The following is a 20449-nucleotide window of genomic DNA, read 5'->3' as shown; positions in this document are numbered from 1 at the left end:
TTTTGTTTAAATTATAAACAGATTGAACTGTGAACATCACATGATTGGGCACTTTCAATTGAACATCATTTCACTTGTCTTTCACGTGTCTTTAAACAATGTAAACGGGTCAGACAGTTCGTTTTGGAATCAAGACACTTTTTGGACCACTTTAGACACGCCTTCAACGTCATAATGTCGGAAGGGGAATATCAGCCTGGATAAAGTACTGTAATTGATGCGTTTTCATATACAATTATGTAACGTATGCACATACAGCATTCGTGTTAAATCGCTAATACCTCTAGAGGAATAAGTGAATAATATAATAGGTCAATAATTATTTATATAGAGCAGCTACTGTTTAAATATACTCTTCTGCGTTTAAATACAAAGTATCATATCATTACCCCGGCTGTAGCTAAGCAGCCACGATAAAGCACTAGATCATTCAAGGAATTCCTTCCTACCGGGTAACCATTTACTTCACCTGGGTGGAGAGTGTCAAATTTAGATTAATATCTTGCCAAAGGACATTTATTGCATGCGACGGCGGGACTGGAACCGCGGACCATGTGATTTATAGTTCGCTGACGTATCCACTAGCCCACGACACCTCTACATTATTATGGAAACCGAGTACAACTGAGGTCATGAATTTCGCGGCTCTTTTCTCACATGTTAATCAACCCCTTCCTCATTATCTGGAGAAACTCTCATTTCCTTATGAAGTTAAATTTACCCTTTCACTCGCTAATTTCATTATTGCACTAAACCCCGTCGCCCTTTTACATTTAAGCAACGACGATGATTCACGAATGCAATTATTTATCTAATTATCACTCTATTATCAATATCTTGATAAGTCATCAACTTTGGATTTGGAAAATTACTAACTCAGCGAAGTTTTATAGGATAATTCACGGCAATCAAATCATATAGACTGAAAAAGAGATAACACCTGCGTTAAAGTTTATACATGTAAAGATCATGGTATTTGTTTAAACAAAAACAACGAGAACTTCATGAACATAATTGATTATAAAGAGATAGATACGGCCACAAATATGAAACCAAGAAGTTTTGTATTGAGGATAAATAGAGAGAATCACTATGGGTTGCTTGTGCGACACTTTATTTCAGAGAATAGAAATTGGATTTGAATGGGTTTTCCTTTATATTTTGCGGTTTTGGTAAGGAAATCACTGATTAAATCAATCTGGTATTAGTATCAATTTATATCACACATTCTATATTTATATTGAGATTATATACTATTAGCATATCTTGACCATGAAACTTTCATCCGATACGTGTGTCATGACACTCGTGCAGGTATGTGGTGACAATTTTGGTTGGAAATTGAATAATTAGGTAAGAACACTGCACGGAAATGATTTTTGGGAAGTTGGGAAAGTTAATTCTAGTCACCACAAACGTCGTATTTTAAATGTTTATATTTTACATTCTATTTCTTTTTTACTGCTTCTTTTTTACTACATAACTAACGATATCTTCTTATTTTGAGCTAATAGGAATATGATAATGATAATGTAAATGTTAGTAACCCAGGGAAGCTTCATCATCATAAATTCTATTCTTCCTTAGCATGCTGAGTGCCCTACAAATGATATAACCCCAGTATAATCACCAGGTACCCATTAACACATGGGTGGAGAGTGGTAAATGTAAATTGTTATCTTACCAAAGGACGTTAGTGCCGGTCTGGGATTCGTACCCTCAACCCTTCGATTGAAAGCCCAGTGAATGAACCACAACTCCACCGACAGGACACATAGAAAACCCCACATAGGCCTCTAAAGTCAAGTGCGAATGTGCAGTCTGCAGAGCAAGCACGTGGTGTAAGTAATTTTGGATGGAAAAGAGAGAACAACAGAACTTGAATGATGTGTTGAAAGTTGTGGTAGTTATTTTTAGTAACCACATGATGACATTGGCAATGCAGTTACCTCAGTATGCCCCGATGATCAGTTAAAGTGATCTCGGTAGCATTGCCTCAGATTCTGAAACAAAATCCTGGATTTAGCCCATGCGGCAACGGTAGTGAGGAAAATCCGCACGCAAATTGTATGGGATTATCATTCACTACCGTCACTTCGTGAAAATAGGGACGATAATTATAAACCTTTAGTTCAGTCAGGAATCCCATGAATTTTACAAGCCCGATCGCCTGTCTGATTATCAAGATATTTATGATTGGAAATCGAAATTTCATTTTTCGTTTTCCTAACGGTTTTTTATAACACATCAGTTTATTGGGAAAAATGAGATAATGGTAAAACCGGTCACTCAAAGATTTTTTACTTTTTTGAGGCACTTCATGTTCATTTTGAAGCGCAATTTCTTTAGGACTTCAATATTACACCATATCACATACACTGATATCACGTAATGCCATGCATCTCAGAGTTAACATAATTGTTAAACGATGCCTTGATAACACGCAACTGTGGTGGGTACATATCAATAAGTACCTTTATGTTTTTGTATTTAATTCTTCCTGGTTTTGCGTCTTTCCCAATAGAAAAAATAATGTAAATCTAGATACAGATCCTAGACCACTCGAGCTTGATTGTGGTTATCATAACATATTATAATAATCAATTATCATTGTGGTCTGATAGCTTTGGTGTCATGTGATATTAGTATTTCTTTTTTTGTCGCTTTCTATTCTCAAATACTTTCCCGCCAAAGGGCGAGAAACAGCATGTGTACGAAATACTGTCACACCAACAAAAAATGACACCGGATTGACAAAAAACCGAGCAAAATATTACGTTAATCACGGATGGCTAAGAAGCGGTCTGTTTATGCCTCAGTCACACCGCCAAACCGCCTTCAGACCGACTCTAAAAACCGACTGATTCTTGGCCATAGACATTTTCGTTCGGTGTGTTGTCGGTCTTGTATCGGTTTTGCGGCATGACTAAGGTATAAGAGTATGTATGGAGTCGGTTTAGCGGTGTGACTGAGGTATCAAGAGAGCCATTAATTTCTCCTACTAGTTAGTATTGCTGACATTCACTTTCTGGTCCGATTTTTCCAAATTGTATGAAAAATGAACGGAAGCCGTAAATTTTATTTTTTTAATGGCCGATACTATTTCACTTTCCAAATTTAATTTAGAAATATCATGAACATCATGGGAAATGATATAAATCATTAGAAAACCCTCTCTGTAAATCAACCTTACATTAATAAATAGGCCAGCGTATAGAGGCATATGGTGTCAATTTATCGGGAATCGAGACGATCTGTCCAGGGAGTCTCTAAGGAAGAGCTGTAAGGAATATATAACAGTTTGAAATAGGAAAATATCTGGGTATTTTTAGTAACCCTAATTGAAATTGACCGTTCTCTGAAATGAGCATGCACATGCATGTATGCTAGTTAATAGCATGGTCCATATCAATGAGTATTTCTGTAGATATGTTAAAGTTGCTTTCCGATTGGTTTAAAGTCTTCTCTTTCCTTCTTTGAATTGAGCATGAATTTATGCTCAACATTTGGAACGAAATGGTGGCCATTTTGTTGTGTCGAATAACTTGCAGCAATTTTCCAAGCTCAGTCTTTTGTGGAAACATAATGATACTCTTGGCAAATTTATGAATTCATGGGTTGATAAACAATTACCCCCCCCCCATCCCCACATCCCAGCATGCATTATTATTATTATTATTATTTATTATTATTATTATAATTATATCCCAACACCTAATCAAATTTGTTTTAAATTCTATAGGCCTGATTATAAAAAAATGACCCCTTATCAGTTTTATCACAGATCATTACGAAAATAAAACACAATGTTCCAGGGACATGAGAGGTTATTGTTAAGTATTAATTGCCGATGTTACTTATATAAATAAAATATGCGGGTATTTTTAATTTTATTGGTAGCAATGTGGTTTTGATATATACCATACCAGAGTTAAATTTGCCCACATAATAATCAAGGGGAGGGTCATAATTTCAAATGAGCAATCAAGATCCCATGTCTTGGGTACTTACTATTGAACTGTCATAAATGTTTTATATACATAAATACATTAATATTCAATTATTCATGCAGTTACCGACTGGCGTCTTGCAATATTTATTAGCCTCACTCGTCCAGCACTCGGCCGGCTGACTTTAATGAGAATGAAATTGACTTCTAGGCCTATGATAAAGTAACTGTAATGATTAAAAGCTGAACTTTATGTACACTCTTATAGTTTATCTGGACAGTAGATGGTAGCTAGTCAATCAATGACATGAATACTCTTTCCATTTAAACCTTAGTTTTTTTTTTACAAGTAGTATCAATAATGAAGACAAAAAATAGATTACAAAACTTTATATAATAAGAAACGGCGTATCCAGCATAAGATGGGCTGGTGTACATCCCCTATTTGGGCTAAAAAAATAAATAAATATAAACTATATTACTAGCAGTGTCCTTACGTCACGCATGGATATCCAGGTACATCTTTGCCTACCCTCCTTCTCCCAAAAAAACTTGATGATAAAAACAAATATGTGATGGAATTTGATAGCCTTTGATCTGGTGCCAATATAAAAGCGAACCACTAACCAGTTACAAAATGTTATGTAAAAATTACGATATGAAATATAATAGGGTTGATGTTGTACGGTACTATTTATGGTATATTTGTCAGATCTATCCTGGTACTCATTTGGCTCAAATTACATAACACAAAGCAGGCCTCATTTATGATGTTGGCATTGCCTGTGAGACCCCCCATTAAAAAAAACTTGCAACGTTTTTTCATCAGAATACGAATATTGAAACAAACAAATAAACGAAAATATCAATCCCAAAGTGTGTAAATGCTAATCTGGAAAATATATGCTTTAAATGTGTTTTTACAAGAAGTTAATAATACTGTCGTACAAATTCCGATTGTAACTTGAAAAGAAGGAGTGATTCCTTAAATCGCAATATACAGTCTTCGACTACACTATAGTTGCTAATTGATTAATTTTGTATTTCGCTGATTAATATTACGTCTGTATTTGTTTTAAAACTCTGGATAAGAAGTGATGTTTGTTTCCAAATGAGAGGAAGAAATGCAATTTTTAAAGAAACGGATAACACGTCCTCTATCATGTCTATTGCAATCTTTGCTCAAAATACCTGAAATCACGTTTCGCATTTAACATTGTCGACATTTTCTACCTTACTTTATATTATGTTTGCATCAAAATTCGTAACATTGAGAAATATGTGATTAGAAGTCACACGTCTCTCTTTTCTCCGTTGTTGAGAAGTTGTTTCTAGGCAACGTACGGCTGTCCCTATCCGCAGAGGGAAATAAAATTATATAAAAAAGCCCGGAGCCTTTCAGCCTGCTAGATTTCTTTTTTTAATGGCATGTGGTCATCTTAAAAGTTATGACGAAGAAGAAATAATTGCCAGATATTTTCCATAGTTTGCGGGGCGTGCCCACATTGCTCACGTACTTATTAATTTTTACCCCCTATGTTGATTCACCATAATTAGTTATTCGACGAGGACTGGTTTAAATTAAGTGGCACCATAAAACCTCCACCAGTTGCTCAATCTGTCGTCTTGCCTGGTCTCCAGACGACGGATGTTTTCTTTCATTTAGAAAAGAGAATTTTTTTTATGTTGGGGTGTAAGATTTGTAATACAGTCTGATGCAAAGACTAACTTTTCCATCACATGGGGGCTACGTGACATTATGCTTTATCAAAACGAAATTCACATAAGACACGATTGATAGAGAAACTTTGCTTGAGAAGCAATACAACTATGTATAAATATTTTAGTAGATAAGTTAAACATGAATGATATGTTAAACCTAAGTAAATGAAAAATTGATTTTCTATCATATCAGATATTGCAAAAGATTAAAGGCATGATAGGATATATATTTTCCCGCCCTTTATCTCTCATCCACTACCTCCCCCGTTCTCCCCTCCCTTTCCCCTCTCTCTCCTCATCTCTCTCTCTCTCTTCATCTCTCTCTATCTCTCCCCTCCTCTCTCTTCTCTTCATCTCTCTCTCTCTCTCTCTCTCTCTCCCACCTCGCTCTTCTCCTCTCTCCCCTCCTCTCTCTCTTCTCATCTCTTTCCTCTCTCTCTTATTCCCTTGGAAATAGGAAGTGACACTGTTTTGACATTTTGAATTCTATTTCACCCCCTTCTCATGTCAAGTTCAGTGCCCCTCTCTAGGACATGGAAGTGCGTGATAACATACACGTCGTCCCGACCCCCGAATGCAACGTAGTGTGAACATTTTGTCACGAGGGTATGAAATCATAATCGTGAAATTCCTTCCTTTTCCACAAAAAAAAAGAGAATAATATCACACCGTCATCTGGTCTCATATACCCTAATTAATTAGTAACGCGCGACTAAACATTACACAGAAGCTAAACTGATTTGGGACTTATCGTTACTATGAGCTGCTGAGCTGATAAATATAACTCAAAAGAGTCACCGTTATTCATCATGTATATACATGTACTTGACTCTAGTAGGTTTGTGTGGATCCGAAATCCCGTGTACACTACCCCAGCTATGTTTCCTATGTCCATCCTGTCATTGCATACTGCTTTATACAGTATTGAGTCCATTTATTTGATAAAGGAATTATAGTTTCCCCCTCCTGGGACAATAGGACACTTCATGTAATATTACATAAAGAACCATTTCTTTAATAACGTTGATTGCTGACGGTCAGTCATCAAGATTTGGCGCCATACAAGTCCACCCCTCCACACCTTTGTTTGTTTGTCTGTGTGTACCCTTCTCCTCCCTCTCCAAATACGAGAGTTCCACACCCCGGTCACACCGACTCCATACCGACTGACAATATGGACAATGTAATAGCTTATTTGGCCTGTAGTCGGTCTGACGTCTGTCCCATTTAAAGGCAGGCTTTACTACTTCAGCCAGAAAGGATTAGACCACCCATCGAGCCAGCGAGGTCACTGTGACGGGTGGCTATCCCATTAACTCAGCTCTCATTCAACATAAGAAAAAGAGGATCATGGGGGACCAACAGGCACCGATTGGGGAAGTTTTCTATATAGAGGGAGCAAGTAGCTACAAGTAGGACAGTGTGCCTTTAATAGTATGACTGCATTAGGTTCAACGGCATTTGCTCAAAATACAGCAATTGCTGCCACAGATTTTCTAGGACAAGCATTCGGGATTCTTCCAACTGTTATGGTGAGACATAATGTCAATGACTTGTCCTGATTAAAATTCGTCAAGGCATTTCTAGGATGAAACAAAAGGTGGGGGAAGTAACGACAGAGATGACATTCGTCAGTGAAAAAAACAAGCTTGTATTTTTAGCACCAACTGTTCACCTGCATGTTGAGACCATGCCTACTGCAGGGTAATGACGTCAACGCTTGAAAATGCTGGCTGCCGAGTAGAGAGTTCTTACCCAAAATGTACTTGACCTTAAAACACAATCATTACATGTGTTGAGCATGGGACCAATTCAAAAAACAAATCTTTAATTCTGAGTTGCCTCTTTGCCTTTGGAAAGTTTGCTGTTTCTTCGCTTTCCTTAGAATAAAAATAGGGATTTTTGTAGATTTGCCAAGATAGTATTCATGATTTTGGAATTTTAGAAGGTAGATGCTTGCAAAGGGAGCTGTAATCCACCCCTCATCTTCCATCTTAAATTCACAGGTCGGCTTAATGCCAAACGATGATGGACGTGTTTGCACCATCTTTCATCTTTGGCAAATACCTTGTCATAATCAGTTACGTTACCCCCAAAGGACTTGCGAGGATGCAGCACCTCCCGAACAATAATAGTTTCATCTCTTCTGCTCTCTCTCTCTCTCTCTCTCTCCCTCTTGTGTTAGGAATCGTATTGCGTAACAGTCTGTTTGATTGATTAATTGATTCAGACACTACAACATTATATCTAGGAATAGCACCAGAATTGAAAATAACAAAAACCACAACTACACTTAATACACCAAGACACAAAAGAATGAGAGAAAAAGACACACAAACAAACAACTGAAAACGACTATACCCCTACCCCCCCCCCTGTCATCGAATAAAACATGAGGAGTGTTCCCCCATATATGAAAAACAGTAATGAAAACAATAATATTTATTCACAATTTTAATAAAAGTTTAAAGGTAAATGATAGTTGTGTTTAGTGACACATTGACCTTTTGGAGGGCCCGTATAACATTTGTATAATTTTGCCTGTTTGCAACCAGTCAGGCTATAGCATATTCTCGAATTCTCAACTGAATTCATGTTGAAGTTGATCGATTTGTGAGGGAAAGGGTTTTTATCGATGACATTTATAGGTTTTACATTAAGTAGCAAGTGCCATTCTTAAAATAGCATGCAAAGGCCCAAGTTTCCCCAATGAAGTCAGTATTTAAGTTACCCGAATGCCCGAAATAGGAAGGTTTTGAGAATGGATTTGAATTTGAGCCAAGACTTAAATATAGAAAGGTCGGGGGGCAGCCAGGGTACAATATAAAAGTCCATTTGAAGTCACTTGATAAACTTTAAACCTTAATAAAGATTTAAAAGGTTTAGATCAAGCTAAAGAAGTTTAGGATGATCAAAGTAACATCACTGAAGACAACATCATAGCTGTGTCAAACTGAATATTGTCGTACGATTCCCTCAATCTTGGCGTTTAGTAAACACATGTGTGCAACAAAATAAACAAAACAAAAACAAAAGAAGAAGAAAGGGAGGCAGGCAGGACCTCGAGAAAGTGGATTGTGTATTACTGCTCATACATTACATTATTATACTCCTCCCTAGATTGGGGAGGACATCGGCGGATACTCGAAGCGGAAGCTCCGTTAACCTCAGACTCGACAATATTATTTTCATCCAGTTTTTCAAATTTATTTTTGCAAGGATGGGAAGTATTGGCAGTAATCCCCGGGGCGGGCTCCTCCTTCGTGCAAACGATGAATTTGATGCCACCCTTCCCATTGTATTACAGTGAAGATTGAAGAGTGTGCCTGTAACGCTTGAGCTGCCTCTAGTTAGTTAAAGATGGAGTTGAGTACTTGTCTTGCGATCACATTGTGAAAGAAACTGGAAGAAATTGGGAAACGATGATTATGATATGAAATAAAGAATTGACGTATACGGCGAGGTTTGTGAATGATCAAAATGAAAAGAATTCGACCCTGTCTTTGCTGAGAATCACATGCGCTGCTAACGAAATTGGGTATATTATGGCTGAAAGCTTTGTCCCGTAAATTTTGAAGAGCTGTCTTTTTCCAGGCAGAATTTCATCTTTAATACTCTTACAAACTGACATCAGAGAATGAAAAATATGGCATTCTGTTTTGTTCATCCTGGCACGGCGAGAACTAGGTCATCTCTGTCTAGCATGTCAAGACAATAATCTTCATCCTTTTGAGGTTGATAGAATCCTAACAGCCTTAGTTCTCGTCCCAACCATATTTCATACAGTCATGATAATGACCGAGAACTTGAAATATTTCGGGACTGCATGGCTGCCATCATGTAAACAGATTTGGATCGGAACAAAGATGAAAAAAATTGTCTATAAATATGACGATAAATTTAGACCGGGCGTGCTTAATTTATGTCTTATTATACCCGCCAACGCTCCCTATTTTAAGTTACGTTGAAACAAGCACGCTTCTGATAAAAAACAAACTTTGTAAAAATAAACTGTGGCGTATCCTGACTTCTCTTGCTTAGTGAATAGATGGGCATACAATTCTGACAAGCCCCGCCCCCCATCCCTCAAAACAAAAAATCACTAGAGTTGGGGGAGTGGATGTGCAAAACAACACGAAGTTGTGTATCAGCGAAGCCATTTTGTGATTGCAAAACGGATGTTGAAAATAATGACGAAAACAATTCATGGACAAAATCTCTTTGATCGAGACTAATGTTATCTAATTCTGAAATACTTAAAGATAAAGTTGAGTTCTGGTCATGCGATTGAATTGTGAAAGACACGAAGTGGAATCAATCAAAAAAGGTTGATCATCTAGCATATTTATTGGTGTGTACTGCAAGGTTCTGAAATCATCAAAATGATAAGAAATTTGGCCCAGTCTGGGTAAAGTTACAAACACTGTACACAGAAGTATGTATATGGGACTACACGAACATGTGGCATAAAAATCCGTCCCTATTTTTATGCTGTTACATGCCATATTTAGAATATTAAGGCATTTGAAGAGCCATACTTTTCAGGGAACAATTTTTTATCTCATGCTCTTCCACACTTGCATAATAACAATGATAACGCTCACAAATATTTGTTCACCTCTTCCCAGAACTCAACCTTCCAAGATTTCCACATAATCATACCACTTTTCTTTTACTTAAACCAGGAAGATCACAATGTCATCTCCCTGTTTAAACAAAGTAATACTATGCATTCGTTGTCAAAACCTCGCCTGTCCTTAGATGGCAACCGGACGGATGCTAGAGATGAGGAAGATGGGTTGATGGACCCATCGTTAGATAAAGGTCAGGGATCAACATGGCTCCTCCCCTCATTATCTCCCCTATAAATACCACAAGGTGATCCTGGCAGTGTCAGTTGCAAGACACTCGAAAATCTATTTTGTTTTTTCTTCTTTCTTTTTCTTTTATTGGGGGGGGGGGGGGGAGGGCTCTGATTGTAATCAGTTATTTGCAACAAGAGGGATAAAACAAACGAATAAATCAACAAGCTATCAACTGAACGAACTGACTTACGGGATAGATAAAGAAAATAATAAACAACAAGTGAAATCGAGTAAAGTTTCTCTTCTGCAAACACGTGATTGTAAAACGGACTACGGAACAGAACAAAACAAAATAGAAGTCCGTTTTGGCTCTCCGTTGTATTACTTGATTCTAAACATAAATTGATGCCTTAATCCAATCACTTTCATCATTTTTTGGAAATATCAAACAGAAAGTCCGGACTGTCCGAAGCGGAAAGCACGACGGATATTAGGAGAGGAAGATGGGTTGACCTTACAGACAAAATGAAGGATTCGTCACTGAATAGGGGTCACGGAACAACACAGATAATGTCCTCATAATTCTCCCTCTGTTAATCCGCCACAGATATACTACAAGATAACCCGTGCTGGATCCCTTGCAATTTGTATAAAGTATTCATGATTTTTAGTGGCGAAGACACTAATCTAATAGGGACTTTTAGATTTGCACAACGACAACGTGGATTGCTACGATCGACGTCCTTTTAATGCACTGCTTTGAATGGACGTCACACGTATCAGTCCACGCAAATCTAAAAGTCCCTAATATTGACAGAAACAATCGCTATTATGGCTATTTTGATACCTTGTTACGTTGCCTATGGAAATGTGCCAATATGACAATGACGTGTACTACGTCACTTGAACATGATTTCTATTGGATATCCAATAGGGTTTTGACATTGCCCTTGAGTTGATTCATCGAATATAGTTCAGGGGGGTGTTTCACAAAGATCCTAAGTAGAACTTAACTCTAAGTTGGACTTAAAAATTATGGACAGCCATTGGAGTCTTAAAATGAAATATATTCAAAAGCAGAAATTCAAGTATTTTATACTTTTTATAAATTCCAAATCCAGAACATGAAATCTCCTTGATGATAGAAAATATGAATGATTTAAATCAAAATTTTATGCCTTTCAAAATAACTTTTACAAAATATTTTCAAAGATGCTAACGGCTTTCCATAATTTTTAAGCCCAACTTACAGATAAGTTCAACTAAGAATCTTTGTGAAACACCCCCTGATTGTGTCACAGCAAGATGACATTCAACAGACAATAATGTTTACATTCCCGTATTTGCAAACCGGATAAGGGGGGGGGGGATAAAGGAGTGTAGATTTCACCTTTTACAACTTTAAAGGCTATGTATTCTTTAAATACTTTCTCCAAATGCATATTTCCAGTCACTTTTAATTTTCATGAAATATGAAATAGTACATATTGCCTGTCCGTAGTGGATAGCACCGCATGGGCATGGCAGATACTACAAGGTTTGACCTTAACGACAAGATACGTTAAGGTGAGGGGACCCATCACTGAATCAAGGTCAGGGAACAACACAGATAACTTCCTCCAGCCCATCCCATTCAATCTTCTCCTCTATAAATAACTCTGTCATGTATCGCTATCTGACGGAGAATGTAGGCCACATCAACAAAGATATGTTACTACGCATCACAGAGGGATGAATGGGCAGAAGGCCATACCAACAAAGATATGTTACACGCGTCACAGACTGTCATCTAAACTTACGAATGAATCAAAGTGACGGCGTACAGAAGTAGGACATTGTTTAAAAAAAAAAAGAGGACCGCAAAGACACGATCTGCATAAGATGTACTGTTAATTCCATGACAGGGGAGGGGGGGGGGGGTCTGCCCCCTGCTCCCCAGGAACAACGCCCCTGAATAATCGAGCTGAGTGTGTACCACCACCATCCCAAATACTTGATTGCTGATCTTAAGCTACTTAGCCAAAGGTAGGAAGGAATACAGACCCACCCCTAATTTGTTGATGGTGAAATTACTAATATTCGAACTTTCCTCATTGCTCATCAATTCCTGTGAAGTTATTTAAATCAGCAAAAATAATAGCATTTGTTTTATTTTAAAAAAACCTGGTGATGGCCGCGCTACATGTCTTCATAATGACACAAAGCTTTATTTGAACCCCCGTCTATGTTCTCAAATGACCTCCATCAAATTTCCCCAGATGTTCATTATAAATATTTCCCACATTCATTATTCAGGAAATTCAGTAATTTGAGTGACAATTACTGTCCTCAGTTATCCTTGTTGAATTATATCACCCATAGTTTGCCTCGTCAGTCAACGGGAACTCCCTGGCTGGGCTGTTCATTGTGTAGGCGTTGAATGCGGGTTTCGCATTTTTGGGCGTAAACAAGGATGTACATTATAATATGTAGAGGTCTCGTGGTCTATTGGATACGTCTCCGGGATTTGGATCACATGGTTCGCGATTCGAGTCCCGCCGCGGCACTACTGTCCTTTGGCAAGACTTGAATCTACATTTGCCACTCTCCACCCAGGTGTGAAATGGGTAGGCCTAAGGGTAGGAAGAAATTCCCTGAATGATGTGAGCACCGATATCGGAAGCCTTGCATAGCCGGGGTGAAATTGGACCATACTCTTTAATTTCTTGATAGGGACTTGTATTTGAGGCACCAAGGAGATTCTTTAAAAAAAACCTCAAAATAATGAATAATACAATTTTTAATATTACGGATTGTCGCAAAAACATAAAGCATTAAATTCCAACCTGTAATGAAGCTGACCTGTTCCAATTGCACACAATGAGCAAATAAAAACACCATCAAATATTTATTCAATAAATGCCACTTCACAAACGATGTTTCCACTGACTACCATATCCTTTTTTTTTCTTCGTGGTTGTCAGTTTAAATTACAGAATCACATTTTAATGCGCAGTGAACCCACAAGGGGGCCAACCAGTCCTATATTGAGGCTCCCATTCATCACCTTGAAGTAAAAATATATGTATAGTATGTAGGACTACAATATTTGAGACCTGACATCATCCTTAACTCTTCGGTTGCTATCGTCGCCTCTCTGCATGGTCGCTTTTTTGCCTCACGTGCAAAATATTAAAGGCAACAATTGACGGAAGGAGTGCTTTGTGCAACACAATGGCATTGTAAAATTACCCATTTCTGGTCTTGATCAGCTGCATAACAACTCTGATCTTGAAGCCTTTGTGTTATAACTATTCCTTGATGATAACATGGAAACAAAGTTTACGGCATATTATGAGTTAAATTTTTCACTTCATGAAGTATTGGATCTGTTTCCACTTCTATAATATTTGAGGACGTGCACATCACTGTTTCAATTTTGTTAGACCAGGGAGATGATTGGGCCTTGACAATGATACAAGACAAGGCCATTAGACTATCCATGTTCTTGTTTTGGGCCATGTCTATTCCTCGACCTTATGGAGACCTTTCAACAAGTGTTTGTTCTCCGAACTTACGAGCTCACTCAACGATCTTGATTTCGATACTTTAATATGAGAAGTAAATGTTCACCGTCCTGTCAAGTATGGTTGTCATGATAATCAATCATGGCAACCAACGAAGCTTGTCTCATCTCAAAGGGCACTCTGATGAATATAGATGTAGGAAACATGAATTATTTGTCTGTATTTGCAATGCACACGTAGAGCAAACGTAACGTGAGATTTCCCTGTCAAGCTCTCGTAGCATATTATTGTACGCTTAAAAATGAAATAAGAAATCGTGTCCAATTGGCCACAAGCTGTGTTCCATCATACTGAAATTCTATCTGCTATTGATATCATGTCAAAGGAATTCTAGACATGTTGAAGTTTTAACTGGGCTGATAGGATCTCACTGATGTTACGATTATTAATAGTATGATATCTAGACAAGAAGGCAGTTATATCAATCATAAACAGATAAGGCGTGCACAGCTGCTGCTGCACAAGATATAGTTGCCGTTTAATTTCAGGATTTTATGTTGAATTTGGAGAATATCTTAAATGTTGTATGCCTTATGCATCTCTAACAAATATTTATGTTTCAAAAGTTATATAGATTATAGGATTTAGAGGATATTGTGATTTTAGTTAAAAGTGGAGAATATAAAAACATGGGAATGTTGCTTTAAGGTTCTTCATTTCTAACAGAGGTCTGCACAGTTGAATACTAAAAAAAAAAAAAATTATTTATTTCAAATGAATAATCACAACATTAGTAATGACCGTAAAAAAGAGTGCCGGCATAGAACATGCATACCATGTGGTATGTACATGACTTGTGACTGTGAAGAGTGCATTTTCTTTTAGCTTGCCTTGGAAGGAATAGGGGGTTCGATTGGCTTTTCTCAAGCATATTTAGATATTTTGACGGCACATTACACATTTTACCGGCACTATCTATTCTCGATACTATTGTCGGCATACTTGATTTTTTGTTCCTTCAAGAAGCTGTCTACGCTTATACATGTACTTCCTATCATATCTTGAAATTAAAACTCAGCAAATAAATAAAACAAAAATCTTCTTTTCTCTCCAAGGTATTCAACAACCCCAAGGGCTACCTCTTTGTCCTCTGTGTCCTGGGTCTCCTGCAGAACATGACGGTCCTCGGCTACCTTCCCGTCGTCATCACCACCCTCGAGAGACGCTTCCGACTCACCAGCGTCCAAAGCGGCTTCATCGTCATCGCCTACGACATCAGTAACTTGATCGTCTGCGCTTTCGTCAGCTACTTCGGGGAGCGCGGCCGTAAACCGGTGTGGGTCGGGATGGCGTCCATGTTGTACAGCGTCGGGTCCGTCATCTTTGCCTTGCCGCACTTTCTGGCGGGGGAATACGTGTACGGAAACACGCAGGTTGGTGTTAGATTATTAGAATACATAATTCAATAAGATATAATTAAATTTATTTCGATGCCAGTTTTTGGGATACATTTCTCCCTGATTAAATTGGTAATGTCATGTTTCCTGGCGTGAAACTCAAAGCCGAACACAGACCAGTTGTCCCAAGGTCCATAAGACCAAGTCTCCGTAAGACCGAACGCCCAAAAGACCGAAAATAAGGCATTGGATGCTGTAGGTTTACACCCCACCCTCGTTTTAAGGATCATGGGGAATTTGCAGTGAGTCTACCTATATGAGCTCAGTAAATCCACGTGACGCACCCTCCCCTCCCCTCCAAAGTTTGACGGTGTATGTCCAACATTCGTGCCCTTCGTGTAAAATGTAATGAGAGGAAAGTACATTTTGACAACCTGCCATCTGGCCCATCACATATAATTAAGATAAAATACAATAAAACGAATGCACTTTCCATTGATGTCAACACAGGTGTTCAATTTTTGTTGAGACTAAAAATCAAAATCAAACATTTTCCCCCGAATGTACCCCTCATTTCCAGCTTGCATGTTCTCTCCCAATATTGAGATATTTGGAAAGTTGAAAAGAAACGGTAATGCGACGCCATTGTAAATGTCAGTGGTAAAACTATTAGAAATGAGATTATACGGATAATAACAGTAATAACATGACACATACCAGCGCCAAATTTAACATATTTATCCTCAAGGTTCCATAAAATTACCCTGGGCATTTTTCCAGTCCCCACATGTGGAATTATTCATGGTATAACCAGGGAGAGTGTTATAACTATTCGAAATGAGAAAATGGGGAAGATAAAAAGTAATAACTTGACACATACGGCGCCAGATTCAAAATTGTTATTTTCGAGGCAACATTATATTAGCCTGGGGATTTTACCCAGTCGTCACACGTATGAAAATGCACGATCGTAAAATGAATCCGGCAGAGTTATGTAGCAGTTTGTCATCGCTCAGATTGTATCAATGTTGACTTGAGGATTGATCTTGTGCCACCCACACCATGCCTACTGGGCTGTAAATGTGTTGTCTCATCCATCACCCTAGAGTCATGCTGTCTGACTAGAAAGCACCCGACATGGATATGCATAGATGGGACAATGCATTGGCGTGGCGGCGTCGTTAGTCTGTGGCGTAGCCAGGGTTGACCATCATGGGGGGGGGGGGGGGGGGGTGTTTAAAAATGGATGAAATGCGAATAACTAGGCAGCTGATTAGGAGGAGGGTTCCACAGGGGTGATATCGTAATTTGTTCATGTTCCTTTCCCTTTCCCCCTCTCCCTTTCATTTCTCCTCTTTTTTGGGCCGTACGATGTGGAGCGGGGGGGGGGGGGGAACGCGGTGAGCATGCGCCCCCGTACCTATGCAATTGTACTGAGTCTTTCTCAGCCACAATGGAGTTTTTAAAGAATTTTTTCGACAGATGACTCGCCATATATTTTGTTAAGCCTAGAATAATAAATTAGAAATTTTGAGTAATTATCTGAACATTTTACTTATCGTTGTAACCAAAGTCTAGTGTTGTTTCTCTTACTTACTGAGCTAGGTTAAAGGTGAACAATAATTTGTGAGGTTTCTCATTTCTTTTTCTATTTTCCTGTCGAATGATATCAAATTGACAATATCTCATGAAGAGATAGCTCTTAAAATGCGATATTTCTAACATGACTTGAAATTTATAGTGTACTAAAAAGTAGTGGACCAAAAGTTAAAGTTTCATGTTTCAAGTTTTACAGCTTAAAATACAATCAGGTAACATTAAACTTCCACATATTTTCAAAATGCAATTACATTTATGATTTATTATTATTATCATTGATATACCTGTTATTGATATTTGTTTTCGTCTACAAAATACCGTTGCAAGATCAGTACATTTGATCCCCTTTAAACCAGTTTGTCATCAGTATACAATCGGTGTTGATGGAAGGTTGAACCATGGACCTACCCACGTCTTGCTCCCTGGCTGTGAAGTGTTACTTCGCCCCCTTACCGTCCCGAGAGCTATGTTGTCGGACTGGAACCCGATATATGCTCTGAAATAAGGGCGAATAATGGATTCTGGATAGGAGGGGGGGGGGGGGGGGGGGGATGCCTAATATTTTCTGCAAAGGCCCACCCCCTTCCCCCAAAATAGTTTGTAGGTTCTACTTAAGTGAAATCATCATCCCAATCAAATTTATTTTTAATCATTACTCATAAAGTATCTTTCAAGCCCCAAACCAAATACAAAACAAAAGCAAAACCATTAACAAACTAACAGGGTACCATATTTTTCAAGTGCAGTTTAGGTCTATAATCTGAAACGGGGCACAAGAACACAATATAGTGGGGGCACATTTTTATCTTGTGTACTACAAATATACCAGGTTAAATTTTAAAGGGGGCGTGGGCCTACTATCTCGACTATGACTGCCCCTGAAACCCGCAACCCCTGTAAGTCGATAATGCCACAATGACTGTTGCGTGGGAGTGAGTCATCTGAGCATATTACATTTCTGAAGAGTCGATTTGCACATGAATTATTGTAGTTCGCTGTTGGAAAGACCAGGTGAAGCGCTTTCCAAAATATCAATCACCGAGATTAAATGCACGCTTCAGAATTATGAAACTGGAGATCATCCAAACGGTTTCGCAGAACATTCTTTTTAGCTCTAAAATTGGGTAGCTTTCGTGAAAAATATTCATCTTCACTACTAATTTTTTGTTAATATTTTCATTGTTATGAGTGTTAACGCTGTTATCATTATTAATTATTTTATTATTATTTAGTGGTATTGTAAAAGTAGTAGTAGATATAGTAGTAGTAGTTGAGGTATTGTTATTAATGTTATTGTTGTTGTTGTTGTTATTTTCGGCCTCGTCCTCCAAGGACATCCCAGTGACCTTGTCAGCTGATCGCCCCATAAAACAATTTTTTTCCGGCCCCGCAGACTTTCTGGCAATGACTTTGACGTTATAGACCAAGGCTACACGGCACTGACATTGGTATCGGGAGCCTTGAATACGATCAACTGGACTGTACCTGTCAGGGGAGGCTTGTCAAAGTCTTATGACATCGGACATGATTATTTTCCACAATACTTTTTTATAGCACACCACTGCTACTGCAGCAATACATTAATATGTTTTATTTGTAAACACTTCTTTCTGAAAGATTTCACACAATGACAACTTTTTCAAAAAACGATTATTCAAATATATCGTCCAAATTTACGCGGCCAAGGTTTGTCTCATTTTTTCGAGGGGCGTAGGGTCGGACAAAATCGAATCGTACATTTTACTTTCTTGTTCATATCGTTCTAAACTGAAAATTGAAGGAGACATTTTCAGATGGTTAAATTGTTTGTTGTACAGCCTACAGGGGTATCAATGGGAGCGGTTGCGGTATGGATCCTAGGGTCCAACTGTGAAGTATCTATTAAACAAATAATTTGGATATGGATATTCGTTCTAGTCAGAGCTCGACGGGCTTCCCATCTCTCGTCGCCTCCTGCGTCAAAATCGGAAATCGGTTGACTTTTGCTCTTATAAATGTTTTGCTTGTCTCAACCTGAGTCGCTTTCCGCCATGAATCACCAATAAGAGATTTAAAGACTAAACGAGCCATTGATTGAAACAGGAATGAAAAGATAACAGAGATGAGAAAGCTCCGTGGCTGATTGACATGAATTGAAAGCAGGCCATGTCAGAAGTGACAGCTTGCCAGCCAAGCCATGTGACTGGATCCATGAGTGTAATGAGTTGAACATTACTTTTTTATAAGGAGGGTGGCGGGGGGGGGGGGGGCATCTCAAATGTTTGGTCCAAACTATTTTGGTCCAATCAATATGTCGTCATATTTTTAATTTGAGGGCACTTTAAGAGCAATCATTACATTTTTGAAAAGAAATGTCAGGAAAATTTTTACTCTGATATTATATCACAACTGACACACAAGTAAAAAGGGAAAGGCAGAAAATTACTTTTTTTTTAATATTTTTTTAATCTCATCCGGAACTCACACTTCTCTTTCAGAGATAGGAGCCGCACTACGCGGAATGTTTTTCTCGATGAACAATAAACAGACAACAAAGACATATTAGACAGTGCGTCCCCCAAAAAACAAAACCAAGAAATATTATTATTATTTATCATAACTTTATCACAATTATACTTAATAAATGACACATATTTGTAAAGCTTAGATCCTCCTGTTTCATCCGATGCAACTCATATGATGCATACTTCACGCATGAGTGATTTAAAACAATTTGAAGAGAGGAAACCATTGCAGTTGTATTCAGCTGGGTCCTACGTGCAGATGTACACGAAAGAATATTGATGGATGATTGATATAGAGAGTGATGCATGATATATCAGAGCTACTCATCACTTTCGTTTTACAGAAAAAAAAGGGTTCTGATCCGGAAGTCGTACGTTGCCTATCGGACTCTCGTCCGTGACACAGTTACACGTGAACTTAAATTTCATACTGATCTTTAGGTCTTCCTGCACGTATCTTAATTCAACCATTATTTTGGAGAAAATACCAAATTGTTCTTGAATTGAGCAAAAGTTCCACCAACTTATCACTTTCAATGCACATCATCACAACTGGTTTGCATATGCAGTAGTTGTATAAATAATAGCACACAAACACTGTAGGCCTACATCTAAATTTTACATAAATTAAAATTCATTTCATCTCTTGCGGTTACATTATTTTATACAACCTGAACACGAGAACGGAGATCAAAGTGGAAGAATAATAAATAAATAGGAAAAACTGGAAGGGGTGTGGGGTTGATTACAAAATGCAAAGGACGAGAAATAGCAAGGGAAGAGAATATTCCTTCTTTCCCTAAAGGAAATATATTAGGAGAGAATTAATCATAATAATTATGTTCAATAACAAAATGAAGTAGTTCAGAATATCTAACGCTCTAAGATACTGGTGAGACGATGCCAATTCCACCCTTAACCCCCCTCCCCTACAAAAAAAACACACAGAGTGTGTATCATGAATGTT

The 20449-nt window shown here is 38.1% G+C and overlaps 1 protein-coding gene across 2 annotated transcripts in view; it reads left to right on the top strand.

Annotated features, from left to right (window-relative positions):
• The window catches only part of LOC585380 (solute carrier organic anion transporter family member 4A1), a 72710-nt gene that overhangs the window by 24201 nt on the left and 28060 nt on the right, over positions 1-20449 (top strand). For both annotated transcript variants that reach the window (XM_785211.5, XM_030974935.1), the window contains exon 3: positions 15098-15415. In XM_785211.5, coding sequence (XP_790304.4) covers positions 15098-15415 — 318 coding nt within the window. The remainder of the gene's footprint in view (positions 1-15097; positions 15416-20449) is intronic.

Source organism: Strongylocentrotus purpuratus, unplaced genomic scaffold (assembly GCF_000002235.5).
Source record: "Strongylocentrotus purpuratus isolate Spur 01 unplaced genomic scaffold, Spur_5.0 spur5_scaffold_7, whole genome shotgun sequence".
Taxonomy (NCBI): domain Eukaryota; kingdom Metazoa; phylum Echinodermata; class Echinoidea; order Camarodonta; family Strongylocentrotidae; genus Strongylocentrotus; species Strongylocentrotus purpuratus.
This window is presented reverse-complemented; position numbering and strand designations above follow the sequence as displayed.